The following is a 25,760-nucleotide window of genomic DNA, read 5'->3' as shown; positions in this document are numbered from 1 at the left end:
GTTTCTCTAGAAGCAGTGACAACACAAATGTATACCGATGCTAGACAATGTCATGTTACAAAAGTAGCCTTGACAGGCTTTTGTTAGCGTCAACTGCCAGTCTGCGTCAAGTAGGACCTTCCTCACCCCCACCCCACTTACCTTTCTTTCTATGAAGTTGGTGTGTCTAGTGTCTTGCTCATATTCAGGATCTTCATTCTTCCAGTGGTATTGTAGGTCTTCCATTGATCTCAAAATGTAAGCAGTTGGTAAAGGCAAATAGTAGCAGATTTAGCACACATGCGTTTGGTGTTGCAATCTTCTCTTATCACTTCTTTTTGGAACAACTGCAGAAGTGAGGACTACGTTCCACCTTCATATCATGTGTTACATCTGTATTGTAAATGTATCTGCTTGTCCACTTGCTCAAAGCTATGTAACTGAGCAATTGCTGTTCAAGCTTTTCATGTGACGTATCTGAACTGGTCCAATGGTGACAAGCAAAACTTGGTTGCCTCTGTTATGTTTTCCAAAGAACAGAGAAAGTAAAATCAAACATGGAAAATGTCAGGATAGAATAATGATATACAAAGGATACATTCCTACTCAACACATTTGAGAAGGGCTTTGGTTGCAGGTAGGTAGAATGAATTGACTGCTAAATATTTTAACTTTTGGACAAAGTCATTTATGTGAAGTACAGAACACTAGCGCAAGGACATATCTAATGCAAGCAGAAATCTGTTGGAGTGAGTGATGGCGTAAAGTGCTGTGGGGTGGGAAGTGAGGGATAGCAGATGGTGTGCTGCCTGTGGGATTGGTAAAGGACGTGGGGGGGGGGGGGGGGGGAGGGGGGACAATAGGGCTGCTAGGTGCAGTGTTGGGATGCTGTATGGAGCATGGGGGGGGAGGAGGAGGAGTTGTGGGGTAGGTGTGTGCAGTGCCCAGTGCTAGAATGAGAGCAGGGTAGGGAATAGGTGGGGTCGATCATACAGACTAGTGAACGATGAGGCTGGGGGGGGGGGGGGGGGTTATGGGGATGAGTGATATGTTGTTGGAAGAGCTTCCATTTGCACAATTTAGAGAAGCTTGTTATGTGCATGCATTTTTTAATGTGCTCACAAAGACAGAATCTCTGCTCTTATGGGACACCATCTTCAGCCCGTTACAACCTACCCTACCACAAAAGACATCAGTCATTTCCTTTATGGAATATCCACTGTCACTGTTCCTTTACCACTCCGCACCCTGCTCATCGTCAGCGCTATCACCCTCTATGATTACATCCCCCAAGACCCATTGCTTAGTCACTGAACAGTACCTTTCCCAGTGTCTGTCTGTCTCCTAACCTACAGCCCTTCCTGATCACCATGTTAAACTACATTCTCAGCCACAATTACTTCTCTATTGTAGGCATTGCCTACAAACAAATGTGCAGTACATCAAAGGGCATTTATATGGCATCATATTCTGCTAATTTATTCATAGGCCACCTCGAGAATTCCTTACTAAACACCCAGAATCACAAACCCTTCACCAGGTCAAGATTTGTTGATGACATTTTTGTGATCTTATTGGTTTGCTTGTTTGATCTGATTAGGTCCATCAGGCCCTATATTAAACTGGAACACAGTTTTACAAATATAGTACCCTTTTTATATCATATTTTTATGAACCTAAGTTTTAATGACAGATAGTATTACAATGATTTGGGTGTCTGAAGTAGCAGTGTCAGTGAATAATACTATGAACTAAAAGTTAATACTGGCAGTACTTCCACTACTGAAGTTGCTACCACTATTGGTGCTGGTACTGGTGGTGATGAAAGAATTTGTAGGTGTTCAAGGTTGATTTTTTTTCTGATGCAGTGTGTTATGGGGAAAGGAAATATAAGGAGACTCGACCAGCTAAGAATATTGGGAAGCAAGGTGGTTTGAAGGAATATGCTAAGGATCACACTGAGGCCAGCACAGCCTAAATTTCCTTTCGAACCTTTTCCCAGAAACGCATCTCTCGTGACTTGTCTTGTCAGTCACAAACACATAAGCGTCAGATTCCACCCATCTGCTTCGACACATGACATCACAAATATGGGGGAAACTACCATACACTATGACTCTAATATGGCGCCTATGATATTACGTAAACATGACCACTAACATGAAAATACAATTAAAAACTAACACACGCGTTCCACAAAAAACTTAATGAAACTAGCGGGACAAACATGGGAAACTGGGGATTTTTGGGGTGAGACAAAGTAAATAGAAACAAATTTAGACACACACCACCATACTAAACCACACAAAATGGCGAAAAAACTGACAACACAAAACTCCTCAAATTCCACTAAACACAATATACTCTGGAATCAGATACATCCCTTGATGTACATAGCTCAACAGTAGCTCCCGATTCCACAAATTGAAATCAAACGCTTCCCTTGACATGTTATTCATAAGACATCTCCACATAGAGCCGTCCCTGGTCTGAGACGCCAGAACTTTAGTAAGCTACATTTCTTCGCGACACACTGAACACTTCACGACCTCATCCAAAAATCGAATAGTAGAAGAAATTTTATTAGAGACAACACACTGTCCCCTATCATCGCAGACAACCAAAAACTGTTGACCTTGTCAGTCATCCATACCTACCAAGGACATAAAAAAAGCAGTTCACCAAAATTTACACATGACGAACAAAAATAAATGTCGACATAAAACCAAAATTGTTAACTCCCTGAAAAATATTCTGCTAAAAGCACAGTCACTACAAATACCACACACGAGCAACACTACCACGCAAATGAACCCCATATGCTACATAACACATTACCCATAAAGACACCACCAGAGAGCACCATTGATCACATCAAAACACCTACAAACATGCAACTCTCACAAACTAAATTCCGCACCACCATGATGTCACACACAACAGCCTTACATCACAGCTCAAAGCCGACAGGTGGGATTGGATGCTTTGATTGACCCCCATTTCCCTGAAGCAACTGAATCACATTCTCTGCCAGGATTTACCCTGCCACTCCAGCCCTGCTTCCAACCTCTTGCCTCATGTCTCATATCCCTGAAACAGAACTACATGCAGGACATACATGTTTCCTCCAGCCCTGTCAGATGTCTCCAACACAAACACAGGGCTACCTGTGAAAGCAACCGTGTGATTGGCAACTACCAGCCTGCAACCACTGTGCTGTTCCCTACATAGGCATGACAACTAACATGCTCTGTCTGCAGGAGTGACCACTGCCAAAGTGTTGCCAAGAGAGCTGGACCACCCACTTGCTGAAAGTGCCCCCAGCATGATGTACTTACATTCAGTGACTGCTTCACAGCTGGCACTATGTGGATTCTACCTTCTAACACAACATATTATTTCCTGTAACTCTTCTAGACTCAACCCATGCTAGTCCATGTCCTCTACCCATACCCATATCCATTTCCCTGCTCTCACTTTAGCAAAACACACACACACACTCACTTCTTTCCTCCCAGTGAAAGTACTATTTTTCCCTACTCAATTTCTCTACTCCCCTTCCCCTCCCACAGTACAGCTTCCCAAAACTGCTTTAGCAACCCATAATGTCTCTGCCACATCCTTGCATGCTATCACATAGAACACATTATCTTCCCCCCACCCTTCCTCCCCCCTTCACACTGCTATCCCTCTCTCCCTATCCTGTGCCTCCTCATACCTCACAACCCACCCTAACAGATTGTTGCTCAGGCCAAAAGTAGATGGTCATGTCCCAGTTCCTGGAGACAGTGGCCATGTGTGTGTTCCTTTGAATGTGTTTTCTATTTCAGAAGGGCTTTGTCCAGAAGGTCAGGTTTTTAACACTCTTTCATTGTACCTGTCTGAGAGCCAGTATAGAAAGTAAATGTGCCAAATTTCATGTTGATGGGAAAGTGAACTGGGAAAAACACACAAACCAAATCTGCAAGAAAAGTCCTCAAGATTGTTCTACCTCATGTGTAAACTGGGAGGAGTGTTTGGTTGTAACACTCTCTGTATGTCATATTTTGGTTCCTTTGTCAGATACATGTTTATTGCCCTGATATCAGTAACACTAAAAAAAAGTCCACGTGATAGGCTAGGCGGAACATATAGTGCTGTCTGTATCTTGTTTACCAGGCTTAGAATACTAACAGTTTTTGATACCTCTGACTCTGCTGTTGGCATCTGGAAGAATGTTAAAGAATGGGTTGACAGAAAGCAGTTCATGAGCAAGATACTGTAAATAATACAAACATCCACATCCCAAGTCATAGGCTAGCAAGAACAGGAAACTCTCACAAAGTGAATGGCCTCAAAACCCACGTTACAATTAGTTGTGTGATGTGGGTATTGTTGATTGCAATATTCAAGATTCTAGTTGAACCCACTGATTTCACTACACTACTGTTTTTTTTTTTATATGATGCACATTTCTTATAAAATAGTTAATGATAAGTAAATAATGATTATGGGAGTAGGAAATACGATTGAAAATAGAAGCATAGGAAAATGAAATGCAAGATGCAAATAAATTTTCAAATATGTTGTCACTGATCATTCATATAACTTTTAGATCACTACCATTGAAATGCACCTTACTGACTGTCATTGAGAAGGCCACTTTCTGAAAAGAATGAGCCATTTATTCTGTAGAAGTGTCAGACTTAAAATATGTGATACTTTTTTGTAATATATGTAAAATTGACTTCTCAAACGCCTTGCTGTTTTTTTTACTGTTCACCACAGGTACAGTTACACACGTCGATCATGAAAGTAAAAGAAGAATGGGATGAGCAAGTGGACCAACAGGTAATTCTAGAATTTGTGAGACCGTATGAAATTAAGCAGTGTTAATGTTTTGGCTCAGTTTTGGTGAATATAATATAGATTGGCTTGATGTACTTGCCCATGATAGTCTACCCTCCATAAACCCGTTAATCTCTGACTGTCACTTACTACATCCATCTGAACTTGCTTCTTGTCTTCATGTCATAGTCTCCCTTTACACTTTTTACCCTCACATATCTCTCTATTACCAACTTGACTCAGAATTTGTGCTAGTAACAGGTCCCTTGTGTTAGTGACATTGGTCCCTATGTTCCTCCCTCATTTGTTTCGCCTACCCATCAAATCTTCAGCATTCTTCTGTAGCAGATTTCAGATGCTTTCATTCTCATCTTCTCTGAATTGCCTATCATTTATATTTGACTTCCATATAAGGCTGCACTACAAATAACTTCAGAAAATACTTCCTAACACTTAAATTTATATTAGGTATGAACAGGCCTCTTTATTAGCCACAGGTTCCTTGATATTGCTAGTCTGCAGTTTATTTCTTTCTTACTTTGGCACCGAGCGAGGTGGCGCAGTGGTTAGCACACTGGACTCGCATTCGGGAGGACGACGGTTCAATCCCGTCTCCGGCCATTCTGATTTAGGTTTTCCGTGATTTCCCTAAATCGCTTCAGGCAAATGCCGGGATGGTTCCTTTGAAAGGGCACGGCCGATTTCCTTCCTCATCCTTCCCTCACCCGAGCTTGCGCTCCGTCTCTAATGACCTCGTTGTCGACGGGACGTTAAACACTAATATCCTCCTCCTCTTACTTCGGCCATTGTCAGTTATTTTGATGCCCAAATAGCAAACTTTGTCTACTACATTTAGGGTCTCATTTTCTAGTCGGAACTCAACATTGCCCGATAGCTAGATTCCATTGCTTTTATTGATGTTTGTCATACAATCTCTTCTAGTGATACTATCCCATTTTACTCTTCCAATTTTTACCTCCCACACATTGCTTCATTGACAATTTCAAGATGCCTGTTTTGTTTGATAGAATTACGTTGTTGTTGGTAAACACACAATTTCCTTTCCTTCATAAATTTCTTCCAGATTTCCTTCATGTCTTCCTCGTGCAGAGTGCATGTCAGATGTAGGGTACAAGCCTGTCTCATTTCCTACTCAATGCTTCCCCTTCATTTCTTTTAGAAACTCTTACAACTGGAGTCTGGTTTCTGTGAAAGTTGCAACCAAACTTTTGCTTCCTGTCTATTTATTCTGCTGCTGTCCAAATTCCAAAGAGTGCAGTCAACTCCATTCTCAAAAGCATTTTAGTAAATCTGCAAAAGCTGTAAACACAATTTTGTCTTTCTTTAACTCGTCTTCTAAGGTAAGCCATACAATCAGTATTGCTTTGTGTTAAATGTTTCTGGTACCCAAAGTGATCTTATGTAAGGTTAACCCTCTAAAAGCTTTCCCATTCTTGCAAGCATGACATATTAATGTGATGGTCTGATAATATTCACACATGTTAGCACCTGCCTTTCTTCAAATTTTAATTATTACATTCTGGTTGAAGTATGACTGTACATCAGATTTCTCATATCTTGCACAAAAGTGGAATAATTTTGTCATGGATGGCTTTCCCAAGTATCCCAATAATTCTGAGGGGCATCAACTGCAATGACCTTGTTACTAGTTCTCTCTTTCAGTGCTTGCTGTATCAAATTCTGCTCATATTATGACACCTCCAGTCTTGTCTACAACTACTTCCTTTCCCCTTTCTAGAGCAAGTTTGTTCCCCTTTGCCTTACAACCATTCTTGTTTGGCTATATTGCATGTTCTGTCAACACCATTCCAGTAATGTCTGTATTCCCTTTTGTCTGCATAAATAGCTGCATGTTTGTATTTTCTCTTCTCATCAATTAAATTCAGTATCTCATGAGTTGCCTTACTTTTTACCTATGTTTCCCCCTGCATTCACTGTTTCATCTCAAAGCTGCATATTCATGACATACTGTATACTTACCCTCTATGTATTACTTGTCGCCTAATGCTGATTTTCAAACTATCAGTGAGTTTTGGTTCATTCATTTTATCCAAATCCCATCTACTTAAATTCTACTTTTACCATTTCTTCAACATTACTGTGCAGTTGATAAAAACAACTCTAGCCAGAGTCCACATCTCACTGGAAATGTTTTGTAGTTTAAAATCTGCTTTTGAAATATTCGTTTTTGCCATTAAATAACCATTTGAAATCTTTTGGTGTCAACATGTTATTCCACATACATAAACGTCTTTCATGATACTTGAAACAGGTGTTCGCAGTGACTAATTCATGCAACGTGCGAAATTCTACCAGGTGGCTTCCCCCTTCCAGTCCTTTGTGCCATTGGATGTTCTCTTGCTATTTTCTTATTCATCCTGTTCCTACTATTGAATTTAATTACTTTCTAGAATTGGTTTTGATCTTACTTAGCTATTGAATAATTTTTTCTCATCAAACTTTTTCCTATTCCATTCTTCTGCTGGTCTAGTTGCCACACAAATTTCTACCACTATTGCATCTTCCTCATGCCTATTTCAGCCATGGTAATTAATTGACATTGCTGTTCATAGTACCTTACTCATGTTCCTATTTTCTTACTTATTACTAGGTCACTCCCTACATGACCCCTATTTTATTTTTTGTGGATAATCCTGTACTGACCTGACCAGAAGTCCTGTCCTTTCTGCCACTGCACTTCAGTTTTTAATACAACTGAACACAACCTATCCATTTTTCCTTTTAAAGTCTCTAATCTTCCTAGGCAGCTGCTGCTGTCGTCGTGGTTTTCTTCTTCAGTCCAGAGACTGGTTTCGTGCAGCTCTCCATACTAACCTACTTTGTGCAAGCTTCTTCAGCTCAAAGTATGTACTGCAACCTACATCCTTCTGAATCTGCTTCGTTTATTCATCTCTTGGACTCCCTCTGTCTTTTACCCTCAACGCTGCACTCCAATACTAAATTAAGGATCCCTTGATGCCTCAGAACATGTCCTACCAACCGATCCCTTCTTCTTGTCAAGTTCTGCCACAAATTCCTCATCTCTCCGATTCTATTCAGTGCCTCCTCATTAGTTGTGTGATCTACCCATATAATCTTCAGCATTCTTCTGTAGCACCACATTTCAAAAGCTTCTATTCTCTTCTTGTTTAAACTGTTTGTCATCCATGTTTCATTTCCATATAAGATTACACTCCATACAAATACTTCCAGGAAAGATTTCCTGACACTTAACTCTATACTCGATATAAAAAAATTCGTCTTCTACAGAAAAGCTTTACTTGCCATTGCCACCCTCCATTTTATATCCTCTCTACTTCAACCATCATCAATTATTTTGCTCCCCAAATAGGAAAACTCATCTACTACTTTGTGTCTCATTTCCTCATCCAAATCCCTCGGCATCACTGATTTGAGTAAATTCTATTATCCTCATTTTTCTTTTGTTGATGTTCATCGTATATCCTCCTTTCAAGACACTATTCTTTCTGTTCAACTGTTCTTCAAGGTACTTCACTGTTTCCGACATAATTGCAATGTCGTTGGCACACCTCAAAGTTCTTAGAATGAGATTTTCACTCTGCAGCGGAGTGTGTGCTGATACGAAACTTCCTGGCAGATTAAAACTGTGTGCTCGACCGAGACTCTGAACTCGGGACCTTTGCATTTCACAGGCAAGTGCTCTACCATCTGAGCTACCGAAGCAAGACTCACGCGCGGTCCTCACAGCTTTACATCTAGCAGTATCTCGTCTCCTACCTTCCAAACTTTACAGAACTCTCCTGCGAACCTTACAGAACTAGCACTCCTGAAAGAAAGGATATTGTGGAGACATGGCTTAGCCACAGCCTGGAGGATGTTTCCAGAATGAGATTTTCACTCTGCAATGGAGTGTGTGCTGATATGAAACTTTTGGATTTTAATTTCTGCTCCAAATTTTTCTTTTTTCATCAGTGCTTGCTGAATATACAGATTCAATAGTATCAGGGATAGGCTACAACCCTGTCTCCCTCCCTTCCCGACCACTGCTTCCCTTTCATGACCCTCGACTCATAACTGCCATCTGGTTTTTGTACAAATTGTAAATAGCCTTTTGTTCCCTGTATTTGACCCCTGCCACCTTCAGAATTTGGAAGAGAGTATGAGTCAACATTGTCAAAAGGTTCCTCTAAGTCTACAAATGCTAGAAATGTAGGTTTACCTTTCCTTAATCTGTGTTCTGAGATAAGTTGTAGGGTCAGTATTGCCTCATATTGTCAACAATTTCTATGGAATCCATGATTTATCCCAAGGTCAGCTTCTACCAGTTTTTCCATTCATCTGTAATGAATTGGTGTTAGTATTTTCCAGCCACGACTTATTAAACTGATAGTTTAGTAATTTTCATGTCTGTCAACACCTTTGTTCTTTGCGATTGGAATTGTTATATTCTTCTTGAGGTCAGGGTATTTTGCCTATCTCCTACATCCTACTCACCACATGGTAGTGGCTATCAGTAGTTCTAATACAATGTTGTATACTTCAAGGGCCTTGTTTAGACTCGGGTCTTTCGCTGCTTTGTCAAACTTGTCACACAGTATCATTTCTCATTTCATCTTCATCTACATTCTGTTCAATTTCCATATATTGCCCTCCAGTACATCACCCTTTTATAGATCCTCTATATAATCCCTCCACCTTTATGCTTTCTCTTCTTTGCTTAGAATTGGTTTTCCATCTGAGCTCTTGATATTCATTTATTCATTCAAGTGCTTCTCTTTTCTCTAAAGGTCTCTTTAATTTTCCTGTAGGCAGTACCTACCTTATCCCTAGTGATACATGCCTACCCTACTAAGGTATGTAATACTCCACACACAGACATATAGACTGCCTGGCCAGCTTTTCCTGATTACATTCTTCTGAGTAGTCTCTGCCTGGAGACCTGAAAGGGGGACTATTTTACCTCCTGAATATTTTGCCTAAGATAATTTTGTGCAATAGAGCTGCATGCTCTTCAGAAGAAAAAAACACACACAACTACAGTTACCCTTTGCTTTCAGCAATTTGCAGTATTGGCACAGGAATCTGGTTAATGTTACAAGGCCAGGTCAGTTGATCATCCAGACCATTGCTGTTGCAACTGCTGAAAAGGATTTTGCCCCCTCTTTAGGAACCATGTGTTAGCTTGATTTCTCCTCAGATAATACTTACCTGTGTTTGCACCTAACACTGTTTTCAGTATCGTTGACATGCAAGCAACCCTGCGTCAGCGGTGTCCTTTATTCATTTGGGGTGGGGCCTGTGCACTGTTGTTTAAAGTGCTGTCTTTGAGCAGGAGAAATAGTTTTAGCATGTATATCTGTAGAATTACTTCATTATCTATATGAATATAACAATTCTGTGAGACTGAGACTGCATTGGTACCCATACAAACTAACAGATGAAAACTGTTGCTATGTCTCAGATTTGAGGCTGTAACTCCTAGTTTCAGGATCAGTTACTTCAGCAATAACCCCAACCAAGCATGCCTCCAGAGCTGCCAAGGGGATGTCTCTTGTGTGTCCTCATAGGTTTTCATCTTAGGTTCAGGATTTGAAGGTCAGTGACCAGCCAAATATTTTGTGAAGCAGTATGACACAGTTCTCCAGAAAAGTAGAAACAAGGAATGCATTTGGCAATTGGATGATTTGTGAGTGCTGGTAAGTATAAATAAATTTTTTTATAATTGTCTGTAGCTGAACGCATAGGACAATAGTATAATAATCATGAAATTGGTGGTTCAGATCACACTAAGTGCTACCAGTTCTTTTAGTTTTATTTACATTCCATATGTAAAATGAATGGTAATTTTAATTCATGCTGAATCATACTTTTTAATACTTACTTTTAATTAAAAGTTACATAAAAATGCAAGTACTGTTGAGAAATTACATTTTGGTACAAAAATGAAGAGCATCAAATGGAAAATAAAGAAATCTCACATAAATTTATCAAAATATTTCTTTTAATATGTCAAATGATGAAAAAATATGTAATTTTCACCAAACCATTACAATTCAGTATTTGTTAAATTTGCAGTTTTTAGTAGTTTTGGAAGTTTTTAAAAGTAGTAGTTCCTACTAGGAGATTCGAACAAGGAAGTTTCTCATTAAGGCACTTTTATGCTATACTCTAAATTATCAGCAGTTGTGTTAATAAATAGGAAATATTTTGTGGTAGACAGCACTCAGAAATCTTCTGATGTTAAAGTAAAATTATTTTAGTTGTTTGGTAACTGCATAGTGCTGGTTTAGGAAATTGATTTTCCAGCACTAAACTCCAAATACTGTAAATCTGAAAGAAATTGAAGAGGATGATCTGCAAGATCCCCTTTTCTGTCAAGTTCTTACTGTCACAGGGATGTGTCCGTAATGCTTAAGGTGACGGCCCATAAAATGCTAGAAATCCAGGTTTAACTCATCAGTGCAGCCCAAATAAATTTTTACATCTGTTGTTACGTAGACGATTCTCTAATATTAGGCAGTCATTAGATTGCAATGTGAATGTTACTGATTAGCTTAAATCTTCTGGTATTCAAAATTGCAGCAGAACTGTGAGTGAATAGAGCAATCAATGACTGTAGGATCCATTTTAATTATTGCAGAGGAACTGTTTTCTTTACAAAATCATATAGGAGAACAAAATTACCTGCTGTTTAGGTCTTTAGCCCCAAACATGTTTCCTGTGCCTCTTCTTACAATCTGAAATGACCTGTGCATTTTTCTATTCCCTTGAAAAGCCCATGTTCCATAAAGTAACAGTTCCATTGCCAGAGGTGGCTCTGCAACACCCACTTGTTTTGTTTAATTTGTTGGCTGCCCCTTTAGGTCTAGTGGTCTACTGTGTAGAATAAGTTATGTTTTTCTTTCTCCCTCTTGTCCCCACCTTAGTCAATTATGTATCTGTCGTTTTAGTATCTATGCTGTAGTAAAAAATTTGAAATCCATTTTTATGTTCTATAGTGGAGAAACTTCATAAGGCAAAGCATTGTAATTATGTCTTTTCTGTTACTGTCTTCTGTTTTGCTACCATGTGCATTATTGTCACCTATCATTTGTAGAGATGTCTTTGATCCCTTTTCTAACATTTTTGTTCAGAAGTTCTGGGGTTTTCGTTTTTTGTTTCATGTTTTGCAAGATATGATCTTGCTTAGAAATTAATGGAAGGCTTCTTATATAAGCTGTCTTGGTGGTTCTCATATGTTCAACTTTCGGTTGGCCGTGGGGATTTGGGTTTGCTGTACAGGTACTTGCTGTCATGTAACTATGTAATGTTAACATTTGCTGGTCCTCACTGTCTTCCACAACATTCCCCATGCTGTTTGTATTGGCTGTTACGTCATGTCTGATCACTTTACCAGGTTTGTTAGGGAGAAGTATGTTCCTGTCTTTCAGAATTTCTTTTTAACAGTAGCAACCTGTGATCCTTCAGTAGTCCAGTGCTCATATTCCAATCTCTGTATTTAGAGAATTTATTATTTTTGGCATGTCTAGTGCTAACAGAACAAATATTTTCCTTTTGTGTGGGTTTTCTAAACAGTTAGAGGTTAATTTAGGGAAAACATGTTCTGTAGATTTTTCACAGGAATCTTTGTTCTCGCAGCTGTGCTAATGTCACAGGACATGATTTTGAGATGAATGAGTTCAGATTGTCCTCTGAAATTTAGATCTACATTTTCCATGGATTCTCAAAATCGCCTAAAGGAAATGGATGAACAGCTCCTGATAAAAGGCCATGGCTCATGTTGTCTATATTTGCTCAACCTCAGGTCATGTTGTACATTATTGATGTAATTTTCCTCCACATCTTTCTCCCCATTTGAATGCATGCATTGACCAGTATATATATCCTGTCACTGCAGTATGATACAGGAATTTGATTTGTATACAATATTTACCAGACTATTTCTTAAGCATTAATGTACTATGGTGGGTGGATGTTGGAACTCAGATGGTTATTTTTTCCACATCACAATTGACACTTTAAAATTATTTTTTCCTCACATTTGATATTTACCTGCATGCAGATTTCAAATTTCAGTTAATGCAATGAGATAAATGCATATTTATTTCATTGTACAGTACTGATTTTTCATGATGATGATAAATGTATTACTGCCTGTGCTCTGTGGTGCATCTTCCTAGTGGATCCTCTGTATGGAATATCAGATTTTGTAGCTAATTATTTCTAGTTTTCCTTCCAGTGTTGTGTGTACAATCCCACTGTTAGTTAATGAAACTCCGGATCTGGTCTTGAATGCTTACACACTTTCCTAAGAGTAAGAGGATTGCATATTGAATGGGAGTGAGGTTACAAATTCAAGTGTTTTGGGTTCAGTCCCAAGCATCACATGTAACTTTTTCACATGGAAATTGTATATGTGGAAAACGAGTTTCCATTCCAGTGTGAAGCTCAAGGTCCTCATGTAACTTACTGTGTCAGTGAGTTCAGAAGTTGGAGGAAGCCAGTGGCCTACCGCACCCAGTAAGACAATGCCTAATAGAGCACTAAGGTGTTAATAACTACCTCCAGGTTGTTGAAAGCTTTACTTTTACCTTGGGTTTCATTAGGTTTTGTGACATTTGACTTGTATTTTCCTCAGTTCCAAAATTAGGTGACACAAACTTAGATCTGCATTTATCTATTTACTGTCTTCACAGGTGGTTTTCTAACCTAAAAATCCATTCTGCATGTAGCCTGCTACGTGTTTCGTTTCCTCTTGACCATAGTGCCCTCATGGGCTTTGCAGAGGTACCCTGTCATCTTCCACTGAATAACACAGGTCAGAAAATATGGAGCTGAGATCATCATAAAATCAAAAAATATTCTTATTGGAGCCTTCACCTTGGCACAGGCAGAGGGGAGCTAAAGTAAAGAAGTAGAGCTTGTGAGTGGAGTTCTACAAAATGGACATGAAATTTTGTGGTGCAACAAAATTGCTTCATAGGTAGAGATTTGCTGATTAGTCAACCAAACTCACCGGAACATAATTCAGTTGCAAATGACAATCTATCTGTATGTAGAAAAATATCGAGGATCATACATAACCCAGAAACATAGAAAAATTAGGTAACAGTGAAAAGACATAAACTGTTAGGAGATCTAATTTTGTTAGGATCATTATTACTTGAAACATGTAGCTAAATAAAAGTACCCACTGATGAAGGCAGAAAAGTGCTGAAACATATCTGGGCATTTATAAACAAGTTGTTTGCATAACAGGTGGATCTGAAATCCCAGCAGTTGTAGTCTATATTACCCAAACTCGCCATTGGAACACCACATCTTGGATGGAACCTTGGCAAACACAAGATATTGACATGCCTCTTATGCCCTGTACTTTTACACTCAACACATTATTTTGTTTCTGTAATCTTATTACATAAATAGCTTCGTAGTTGCAAGTAGCATTTGTTGGAAAGATTATGTAGGGATATGCATCACTTCTGCATAGTGGCATGCATCACTTCTCCATGGTGGCATGTATCACCACATTTCTTAATAGTGGTGTGTATCACTACACAAGGCTGCTGTGTGCCGGAGTGTGTGTCTCTCTCTCTCTCTCTCTCTCTCTCTCTCTCTCTCTCTCTCTCTCTCTCTCCTGACACTGAATTTCCCAGTGAAGAGCAACCCCTCACTGCTTGGTTGGATATTGCAGTGAGGCATTCTTCAGGCCCAAATATGCAAGTTGGATTAGTTTGGGTGTCCACTCAACAATGCTGAGCACATCATGCCTCTTAACAAGGCAAACCAGAATAATCTTGCAGCCAGTACCCTCCCTTTCCTTTTGGCTGAAAACAAACCAGCAAGGTCAAGAACACTAGACAGTTTATAGGCCTGTAGCATCTTCATTGGAACCAGGAGCTTCTGTTGTTCCTTAGTGGAGACACGGTAAGTGCAGGTACTTTATATGTACATTCATTACTTTGAAATGGCTTTAATGTGCCCCCATTAATAACATAGTTCCTCAAGTCAACAACTCCAGTGGACAGGTTTATTAGCTAAACTTTACAAACAGTGGTCCATGTACTGCACTTGTTTATGGTAGAAAGTAGATATTTGTAATGTGTCTCTGGATCGGTTTGGTGACAGCTAATAGGAAGATATTACATCATAGACAATGCACAGCTGTCAACCAGCTCATTCGTGCCATTAACATACAAACTAATCATTTTGTGGATGGTCTTTCCTTCACAGCATGCTTTTGACCCATGATAACAATTCTGTTAATGTTATATAATCATATGTGTGTATACAGAACATATGTGCAGCTTTAATTTTGAAATTTTATTAATTTTATCTGGTATACAAATCCTGGTTTTGGTGAGTGGTATTGTCTGCATAGTTCTACTTCATGTTCTCCTGCTGCTTCCAAGAGGTTCTTGTATTGGGGTGTAGAGCAGTGTTTCACTGCCTCTCTTCAAATATTATTAACAGCTTTCTCTCAGAGATGAAATCTATGTTGTGACAGACTGATATATAGCCTTCTGAGTTTTAGGGTAGCCTGGAGACTGACGCCTTTCTTTTCCCTTATTTCCTGTTTTTGTCCACAGTCCTGCAGGATACAAATCAATATCGGAAAGAAAAGTGCAAAAATAATTGATGTGAACCCAGTGTTACATTATGTGTTACATGTTTTTGTTTGGTCCCTGCAAACAGGGTTTTTCCATAGGAGCCCTGATTTTTTTTTTTATCCTGTATTCTGAAGCCTTCTGGGATCTATGTTGGTGGCAGTGTATCATTCTACAGTCGGTTGCATAAGCTGGTTATCTGAACTTTCCCACTAGCAGTTTACAAGAATATGTTCTTTCCATGGGAACCTAAAAGTACCACCCAGTTCCCTTTACACAGGTCCCACTACCTGTGTAGCCACTTCCTGTGTATAGTGGACCCCTGACCTATTAAGCAGAATCCAGAAACCCACCACCCTATGTTGCAAGTCAAGGAATCTTCAGCCAACGTGGTTTCAGAACCATGTGGACCCTTGATTCGGGCCATCCACTGGCCTCTGTACCCAAGGACAACAGTTGGTTATGCATACGATGCTACAGATGGCGAGCTCTGCCTTCATCTCACAACCAAGACTTGGTCTTTACTACTAGCCACTACAGCTAGCCAATCAAAATCAAAGCATCTCTTCCAATCCAATCCATCTTTTTAGTTCCAACATGAGCCACTACCTGCACTTGGCAGCACCCTTTGTTCTTCATGGTACCTGGAAGCACCCATTCCCAATCTAGGATAATCCCTTCAAAAATTCCTCCTTATATGTGCACAGTGCACACTGGATTCCTTCCCCTTCTTGGCACCTACATTCCCTGATATTGGTACTCCCGACTACCAGTAAATCCACCCTGTGTGAATGCCCAGACCTTGTGAGCTGAGAGACTTGCTCTGGAGAAGAGGAGTGCCTTCATCTGGCTCAGCCACAAATAGCACCCAGAATTTGTTTGTTGTATTATCTGGGGTGGAACTCTGGACAGCCCCTCAGAAATTCTTTTGCTGGAGCTACCTATCACTCAACCACAGATGACAGGTCACCTCCAGTGCGGGCAGTTCCAAGGAGGGCCACAGTAGTGGACCAATCGGGGGATGTGTGGGACATAGTAGACATCTAGTCTTCCATAATGATGCCAATTGGCAACACCCTCAAGCAGTGTGACCAAAGCTAACACCACCTGGAGCTGTTTGCTAAGAGTCACGAACTAGGCTCAAACCTGAACAGAGCAGTCAGCCCCTATTCATATCAAAGATGGAAAAACTGCACACTACCCAGTTATTAGGTTGCTAGACTGTGCCTGGTAATTATTCAGACATGAAAGAAATTAGAAAGTAAACTATATCCACACAGATAACTGAAAATAAGTTGCTGCTGTTTGAGGCTTGTAAATACAATTTGCAAACAAATGGTGTACTCATTTTATCTGCAGCAGCACATAAGATTGGCACTCTGGTGGTCCAGCCAAACTGACCCAGTCAAAGCAAAGCAAAAACAAAAAATACCAGTATGATAAAAGTATCAATAAAAGTGTCAGTCAGGTACTCCATGCCACACTGTGGAACGAACAGTTCTCAAGATACAACACAAACACTAGCCCTAACTGGGACATTTGCGACTTGATCAGTTATAGCAATCAACACCATCCAGATAAGATGCCTCTTTCTTCCAGATGCTGCACCAAGCTCACTTGGTCCCTGCAAACAGGGTTTTTCCATAGGAGCCCTGATTTTTTATCCTGTATTCTTAAGCCTTCTGGAGTTTATTTTATAATTTATCTCCTTTAAACCATTTAATGACATTGGTCCTCTGCTCAGACCTTACTGTGTCAGTGCAGCACTCTTAATTCCTGCTCTTCACAGAAAACTGTTTCACTAAAAGCCCATAGTTTCACTTGATAGCCACGCTGTTCACTCACGTTATGGTTTGTCAAATGATAGCATTTATGTCATAGTGTCAGACAGTGTATAGTGTCAAATTTTGCACTGGGGTGTCCAAAGTCGGAACTGATTTTTTCCAGTGTAAACCAGTTCCCCATTAATGCAGCTACCAAGTTTTGCTTTGATATGATCATCAAAGTCCACACTGAACCTGTGCGAGTAGCTGTTCTTTAATTACAACCACCTGGTGCTGAAGTCCCATATGTATACCTTCCATATGTGTCTTGTCAAAATTAGATATATTGCAGATTTCTTGAACACATTTAAACAGTCATTCTTCCTGCACTCCATGTGTGAATAGGATGGGGAAAAAGTCAGTGGGATGTTACCGCTGCCATGCACATCACAGTGGTCTGCAGAATTAAGATGTGAATGTAGACACACTCACAGTTAACAACATTAACATTTCCAAAATATATAAAAAACAAATTCTACTAATTTGTGCCATTTAACTTGCGGCAAACGTACATGCTCGCCAGGTAGGACTAGCAAATTTTTACAACTCTCCTTTCAAGGCAACAATTTCTACCCATAATGAAATGGCAGTTAAACACACTAATAACCAACTACCAGTATAAAACACACAAACACGTTGAGTAAAAAAAAATTGGCAGTAAACAGCTCTGTACTGATTGTTGCCATCAAGTCTGTGGAAAGTGGTAGTTGACACTGAACAATAGAATATGTGAGGTCCCTCACACCAGAATTGTAGAACTCCACTTTTGGTTTACATGATAAATCGTACAGATTTAATGGTTGCTGTACAGTATGGGATCCTTAGTAGATAGGATGAATGGAGGGTACCGAGAAAGTTCAAAGAAGGAAAGCTTGTTTTGTATTATTGCAAAGTAGTGGGAAAAGTGTCATGTGCACATTATGAGTTGATGTGGTAAGGGGAAGAAAGGCGTTTCTCTTTGTATTGAGTTCTTTCCTCAAAATTTCAATCACCAGCTTTTTTCCTCTGAATGCCAAAATATGTTTTGACACCCAACTACATCAGGAGAAATGATGATAAAATAAAAGAAATCAGGGCATACACAAAGGGAATTGGTAACTTATGTGCCCAGATAATCTCAGCACTACTAGATCAGTCTCTGGCCATTCATACACACACAAGTAGTCTCAAGGGGCAGCATGAGACTTTCATCTGTATCTCCTAACTGTTACTGACAATTAGCAGTGCAGTTCTTCACATGCCACTACTCTGAAGGGAAGGGAACTGTAGCCGTGTGTGTGTGTGTGTGTGTGTGTGTGTGTGTGTGTGTGTGGGGGGGGGGGGGGGGGGGGGGATGTGGAAGGTGGAAGTGCAGTCTACTGATTGCACGTACAGCAGACATCCTTTTAGTAGTACACTCAAAGTGTAGATTCTAACTCAGCTGGAGATGTTGTGTTGTATTATTATAGGTGAATGGAAGGGAAAATGGAAAAAGAGTGAACAGCATCTACATCCATGTCCTCATAAAAATCCATACTCTGGAATCTGCTGAGAGTTACATGGCAGATAGTACTTCCTACTGCACCAGTAAGTAGGGCTTCTTCCATTCCATTCACATACAGAGTGTAGGAAAATTGTTGTGAAATTTACTATGTGCATGCTGTAATTAGTGAAGTCTTGTCCTTATGCTCCCAGGGAAGTGACATGTAATAGGATGATATATATTTCTAGATTCATCACTTAAAGCTGGTTCTTAAATCTCTGTAAATAGTATTTCATAGGATAGTTTGCATCAATCTTAAAGCATCTGTGTGTCTTGTTTCTTAGCATCTGCACGACACTGTAAATTGTGAAAATTTGTGCCGCTCATCTTTGTATATGTTGAGTATTCTGTGAAAATCATATGTGGTGCAGGTGCCACACACCTGAGCAGGCTTCTAGTATGGATTGTACAAATGTTTTATAAGCAATCTCCTTTGTGGACTGTTTTCATTTTACCAGTATTTTACCAGTTAACCAAAGTGTGCTATAAAAGTGCAATTTTACATTTCTGAACAGACCGATGGCCTCAGCAGTTTAAATCACTTAGGAATTCAATTCAGACCCCGCCCCCCCCCCCCACACACACACACACACACACACACACACACACACACACACACACACTATATAAATAGATATATGTTTTCTGAACATTTACAGCAAGTTCACAATCTCTGCACCACTTTGAATTCTTATCCAGCTGTGACTGACCATTCATGCAGTATTTTCCGGTATAGGGCGACAAAATATAAACAGCATAACAAATGACCTGCAAGCAGCAAATTCGAATTCCTGGCTTTTATACAATAATTAAACTGTGCCATCATGATCCAGTACAGGTGACTCTCTTTCTGCCTTAACACTGCATAATATGAACATGAGAGAACTACAGAGAAATGTGTTTGATACCTTATGAGATAGTAAAATGCTGATTTGTTTTCTATGCATGGGAATCTTTTGTGGCTATTTAACACAGTGAGACCATTAATTAATGTGAGAGAGGGAGAAAGTTGGTTATTTGAAAAGAATTTTTAACAACACATAAATGAGGGGAAGAGCAATTGTATGTGTTAAGAATGTCATAAGAAATATTTAATATTGGAAAATTTTTTCAGTTCTCACAAACATCTCTAACCTCCAGGACGTGAGAAATTTCAGTCACTGGGCACTGGTTGCAGATCAACCAGATACTTCGTTCATAATTGTTTGCACCTCATGAATGCATTATCATCATTGGTATAATGAATGGAAACCACCATCTGCATCACTATTTTCTGTAATAAAGATGATCAGTTTTCATGGGAATTGCAGATCAGCCCCATATAAAAATTGGAAAAGTAAGAATGAGGCCAGGCAATATAAATATTATGCGAGTATAACACTGTAAAAATAGTGATAATGTTACAAGAAATAACATCAACATTCTGATGATTCATTAATTCAGTGACAGCAACATAATTACACAGCTTTACAACATGCTTTCAACAGTAGGCAGCAACAACATGACACATTTACCAATCCAGTCCCTTTCCCACCAACACTGTCACATTTACAAACTAAGTACTTCTCAGCCCCGCTTTAAGGCTTGTGCTTTACACTATAGCTCACATAATACATGCAGTGAGCATTGATTTAATAATCTGAACATAACACCACTATATAGGGCAGGACCGGCCAGAAATTCTGCACGCGTGCGGTGCTCCTGCACATGGGCAACTTCCGGGTCACAGCGTGCACGCCGCAGCTGTCAGCGTTCATGTAGTGCATGTTTCTACCCATAGATTTTGCTTTATCCACTTGCTAGGATACTGTGTACTAGCGCATTCTAGTGCTCTTTCCACAGCTTGCAAGCCAACCATGGGAAGGTATTTCATGGATTAAACATTTAAAATACTGTCACAGTCTACTCATTGATGTCTAGTTTTATGTTAACAGTTTAACCCAGTAAGACAAGTAATACAGTTAACAACCGTGGGTTTTTATTAAGGCAGCTTGACTGACGGCAGGTAGATACGAGTAATGTTTTTGATCTAGTATTTAAGAAAGAGAGCACTTAGTGACTTGCAACGAACCTTATTCATGATTTCAAATAACATTAAACTAATGCAAGGTTTCCTATAACTAATTCTCGGTGCCCTCAGTCACACCCACATAATTTCTGTCTCACTGACCTCCGAACAGAATGATAACCGCAGACCTCTCGATCACCTGTAATTTCAATACCATTATTGCTACATCTTTCATCAGCTCCGTCTGAATTCTGCATAATAACCGACAATTCGATGAATGTTACGTTTTATCGACTTCAGATGAGCGTAGCCCTTCACACATTAAAAAAAACCCTAAATGTAAGTATACATTGGAACAATCGGTTTAATGACCAACTTCCCTGATACTAACGTAACATGGAGCAGAATGAGGCACTAATGCACAGTTAGTAAACAATCATTTTTAAGTATGAAAGGAATAAATCCAAACATGTTTATCACTGGTCATGAGAAATGATAATCGAGATGATGTGTCTCATCCATTTTCTTAAGGACATTTAATTTTGCTTGTCGTTCTTCACTCTTGAGTACACTACACTCGTCTTTGTGATATGTATTGTAGTGTCTTTCAATTGAAAACTTACGCTGGTCGCCTATTATTCGGTGGCATAGCAAACACTGAGTTTTCACCAACGGCTACAAAAAAGAATTGCAGTTCCCAGTCATTTTAAACAACAGAGAACATAGATCTCCCGTCCTTTGCTTTTTCACAGTACCTGCCATTTCTCAATACTTCTCTGTTAAGGTTACGGTTACCAGGGGTAAACGAGACTGGGTATGTTGCGCTCTTGCTTGTACCACATAAACAGGGAAGTGGAGCCGCCGCCGTTCAATTAGGACACATGTCTAATAACAGATGTCGCTGTTGCACACGTGTGCAAGTGTGCAGCACTTCCGCATGTCTGCACACTGTGCAGCGTTTGGCCGACCCTGATATAGGGTGTTTTCTCCACCATTTACAAACAGGGATTGATTGAGGAGAGGATACAAACCAGAAAGGGTCTTATGTCCAGAAATGCATGATTTCCATGCTAGAGACCATTTGTTAAATCATACATTGTTACAGAGATTGTGGTCTAATATGTACCGTACCATCCAGCCAGTCACAGTCATTCTATGCATTGTTTCTCATACATCATGCTATAGGATCCTCTCCTGCCATAGTAATTGTTAATGTGTCATGTCAACTGCATTTGATATTGAGCAAGGAACTTTATTTTCTATGCCAGTAATTCCTAGACACTGCTGGACTTTTTTATTCAGTTGTGTACTGTACCATAAGAAGGGAATGAAAAAAGTGTCATTCTGGCTTGCTCTAGCTAGATAATTACTTGAATCAATTTATGCTAGACATCGCTAGGAGTGGCATTGTGACTGGAGTACACTAAAATAGGGTGAATACGGTTATGAATCAGAGCAACACGTATGAACACCAGAGCAATGATAGGCAAAGTTATTGCTACAATCGTCTGAAGTATATACCCATAAATTGACGAAACAAACTTTCAGCAAAGTGTTATTGAAATGTAGCTTTCCTTGTGCTTTACTTCATCCAAAATCAGCGTATCTTTGTTTTCATTTTGTCCTTTCCGAAAATAATTCCTAATTGTTCTATGGGCTCTTTGTTTATTTCACATGAGCATTTGAGATCATTTAATTTTGGAGATGTTTCAGAAGGTTGTTGCAACAATGCGTGCTTCAAACAATGTCTATATCCTTTGAGCTACTATTTTTCAAGAGCATGCTATCCAGAATAAATTCATTGTCACATCACATAATGCATTCTATTGCTGTTTCTAAATTGGCATTTCTTTAACATAGTGACAAATATGATTTTCTGTTTTTACTGAGTTTACAATGATCTAGGACATTTGTCTGAGCTATCTTATGGTTTTCATCTGAGACTTGTTTTTGGAAGAGATTGATTTCGGCATTTGCTGTCCTTAATTTATCACGTAATCTGACAATTTCCAGTTCCTGGCACATGAACATTGTTGTAATGTGATTACTACTCCGTCCAGTACTGATCAGCTCCCTACATTTTCCTCAGCTGAAGAAGCACTGGCAGACATTGAAACTGCAGCTTGTTTACTGTCTTCTTTCAGCAGCTTCCCTTAAGCAAGTGCTTTACTGAAGATTTTCTTTTGTGTAATATTTTCGTTAGATATTTCAGTAAACTGGGAAATACACGATGAACCACTGAGCCGCTCTGGTTTTAAGAGACCACCCTTGTCTTAAAATTTCAACTTGTTTACTGGTGATAAAGATTTGTTGTTCCTCACTGAAATGTGGATCACACACAAAACAACTCTGAGTCAGACTGTCTGAGGAATTGCCATCAACCATTTTAAAATTCTACTTTAGTTTTTGGAGACTTACAAAATATTTACCCTTAGTTTCTCTTCACCCATATCGGTTCACTGGATCAGAAAACGTGGACATGTTTTGTTCGTTTTCTTCTATAAATACCAGTAACTATAACTCTCAGCACCTCCTTATAATCACAGCCTTCAACTCTTAACCATTCACTCAAAAGTCCATAAACAATCTTTCGAAGTAAGTTGAGACAGAAGCAACAAACACCATCCAATTCCATGTGCACTTGAGTCTCAAGTGACAGTGCTAGTCTTAGTTCTTGAGTATATGAAAATGGTACCTGTTCTTTCGGACAGGTACAAAAGAACAGATACCATCTTCATATATATAAGGCTCACTGGTCATTTGACAATCTTCTTCAACACAGATGCACAAAAAGTGCCCGTACTCTTACGGGTATGGGCAAAAAGCCGCAAGTAATGAGTATAATGGGCAGGGGCACTATGAGTATAGCGCAGGACAATAGGTTGGAAATGTGGGTCTCAGGGTAGGCATGCCAGAGATAAATCCCTGCAGTCACACTATCCTCTTTGTCCTGGGTGGCTCAGATGGATTGAGCATCTGCCATGTATGCAGGACATCCCAGGTTTGAGTCCTGGATGGGGCACACATTTTCACCTGTCGCCGTTCACTTATATCAATGCCAGTGTGCAGCTAGGGGTATTCATTTCATTGCAGTTCTTGGGCTTACCACCTTTACTGTCCTATGTTAATGCACAGGGAGTAGCACACTCCCTCTTCTTCTTGGTACGAGCAAACTGTGAGGTTACCAGATGAAGGATAAGGGTCAGCAAGCACTATGAAGTACACTATGTACTGACTGATTATATGTAAAATTAGTGCAGTATGGCACTGTGTGAAATTACAGTGATACATGTTGGCAGAATAGCTGCTCAATAAACTATATTTTTTAAATTTTTGTGTGTGTACATGATACAAATCTCTGAAAATTTGTATGATATTCATAAAAGAAGAAATATTAGGAGCCATGTCATAAGTACAGAAGGGTACAAGCAGTTTTAACTGAGAGTTTTTTCTTTCTTTCAGTGTCTTGAAGATAACTTGGGAACCTCTTGGCCAAATGATTTTATCAAGGAGGATCCTGAACTAAATTTGGATCTGGGTGAAACTGAGAATACTGTAAGCACTCCCATCTCTGATTCATTGCATGTAGAATGATAAAAATGTATTTGCGTAATTGCTTAATGTAAGAAATGCATTACTGTGGGACAGGCACAGATTATGAGTTTTCTTGACATAAGTGCAATTAATAATTTTACAGTACTCTTGTGCTATTCCACTTGATGTGGATTAGCAACTGTTACTTGCATATTGTTCTGAGTAGAATCCAAACAGAATTTGTAACAATATGTTTAACCATGTTTTCAGTGACCCTTCTGGATGTTAAACATTTTGTATAAGTGTAAACTCTGAGAGTGTAGGTCATTCGAAAAATATTCCTCCTTCGATTAACTTATGATTAATGGATTGCAGAAGAATACATTGGACATGATTCATCTTTTCAGTGAATCATTGATATTTGTCAGTTTGAACCAAAAATTTTCAAAGGTGCCAAAGGTACAAAGTGTGATACTCTTTGTATGTGATAGATCATCCTCGATGCATTGATCTTAAAATAGTTACAGTATGGCTACGTCAATGGTATATGTTGAATTACTTATAGATTTGTCAGTCACAGAAAAACTCTTGGGCCCATGCAGATAAATACGTGTATTTCCTCACAACAGAAGTCACAGCAGATCCAAATAAATTATCTACTTGCCACAACCTACAACTTTGATAAGGTCTGCTTGTATGAAGCATAAAATTTAACCCAGTAAAATAAAATGTTGTGGTATTAATTTTGTCCACCTTGCGTAAGAGAAAGTGGATGGTTAGATTCATAAACTTCTCACAGGAATAAAACCTAACAAACATTGGGGAATATAAGGAAGAGGACTGAAAAACCTAAATTAGAAAACATACTATGCAAGACACTTCATGGTGCATGGCGGTGGGTATGCTCCACCACTATCAGTCATTTCCTTTCCTTTTCCACTGGCAAGCAGAGTGAGGGAAAAGCAACTGTCTGTTGTCTCCATACAAGCCCTAATTTCTATTGTCTTGGTGGTGTCTGTAAAGGACCATCAGGCACATTGATGCCTGGTGATTGTGCAAGCATGCCAGTTAAGGAAACAATTTATCATGCTAGGGACAGTGAGTATGGTATTTAAAAAAAGAGTGAATCTGCCATAACTGGTTCCTGCATCAAATTTTCTCTTCCCAAATTAAGCATTTGTTTGTTAGGCTTCATTCTGTTGTATATGCATGGTGCAATAATAATTTTCTGTGGGGCACAGGCATAGTAGTTTTGCATATGGAATTCAGTTTGGAGAATGTGTTCAATATTGAAATCAATTCATTTAGCAAATATGTTCCTTTACTGTCACTGCTCTGATATTTTCCCACATTACATCAGTCCACAATAAGAGGTAAATCGACATTTTGGACTATTAACTTAGTTTTTTGGCATTGTGCTTAATAAAATTTTCCATTAGTAAACATGCCTCTGCATC

At 39.3% G+C, this 25,760-nt stretch overlaps 1 protein-coding gene across 9 annotated transcripts in view; it reads left to right on the top strand.

Annotated features, from left to right (window-relative positions):
- The window catches only part of LOC126427094 (zinc finger protein ZFP2-like), a 718,966-nt gene that overhangs the window by 317,746 nt on the left and 375,460 nt on the right, over positions 1-25,760 (top strand). For 3 of the 9 annotated variants that reach the window (XM_050089297.1, XM_050089288.1, XM_050089292.1), the window contains exons 3-4: positions 4,747-4,809; positions 24,232-24,324. The exons of 5 other annotated variants lie outside the window; for them this stretch is intronic. In XM_050089297.1, coding sequence (XP_049945254.1) covers positions 4,747-4,809; positions 24,232-24,324 — 156 coding nt within the window. The remainder of the gene's footprint in view (positions 1-4,746; positions 4,810-24,231; positions 24,325-25,760) is intronic. One more of the 9 variants, XM_050089291.1, reaches the window with a different exon arrangement.

Source organism: Schistocerca serialis, chromosome 11 (genome assembly GCF_023864345.2).
Source record: "Schistocerca serialis cubense isolate TAMUIC-IGC-003099 chromosome 11, iqSchSeri2.2, whole genome shotgun sequence".
NCBI lineage: Eukaryota > Metazoa > Arthropoda > Insecta > Orthoptera > Acrididae > Schistocerca > Schistocerca serialis.
This window is presented reverse-complemented; position numbering and strand designations above follow the sequence as displayed.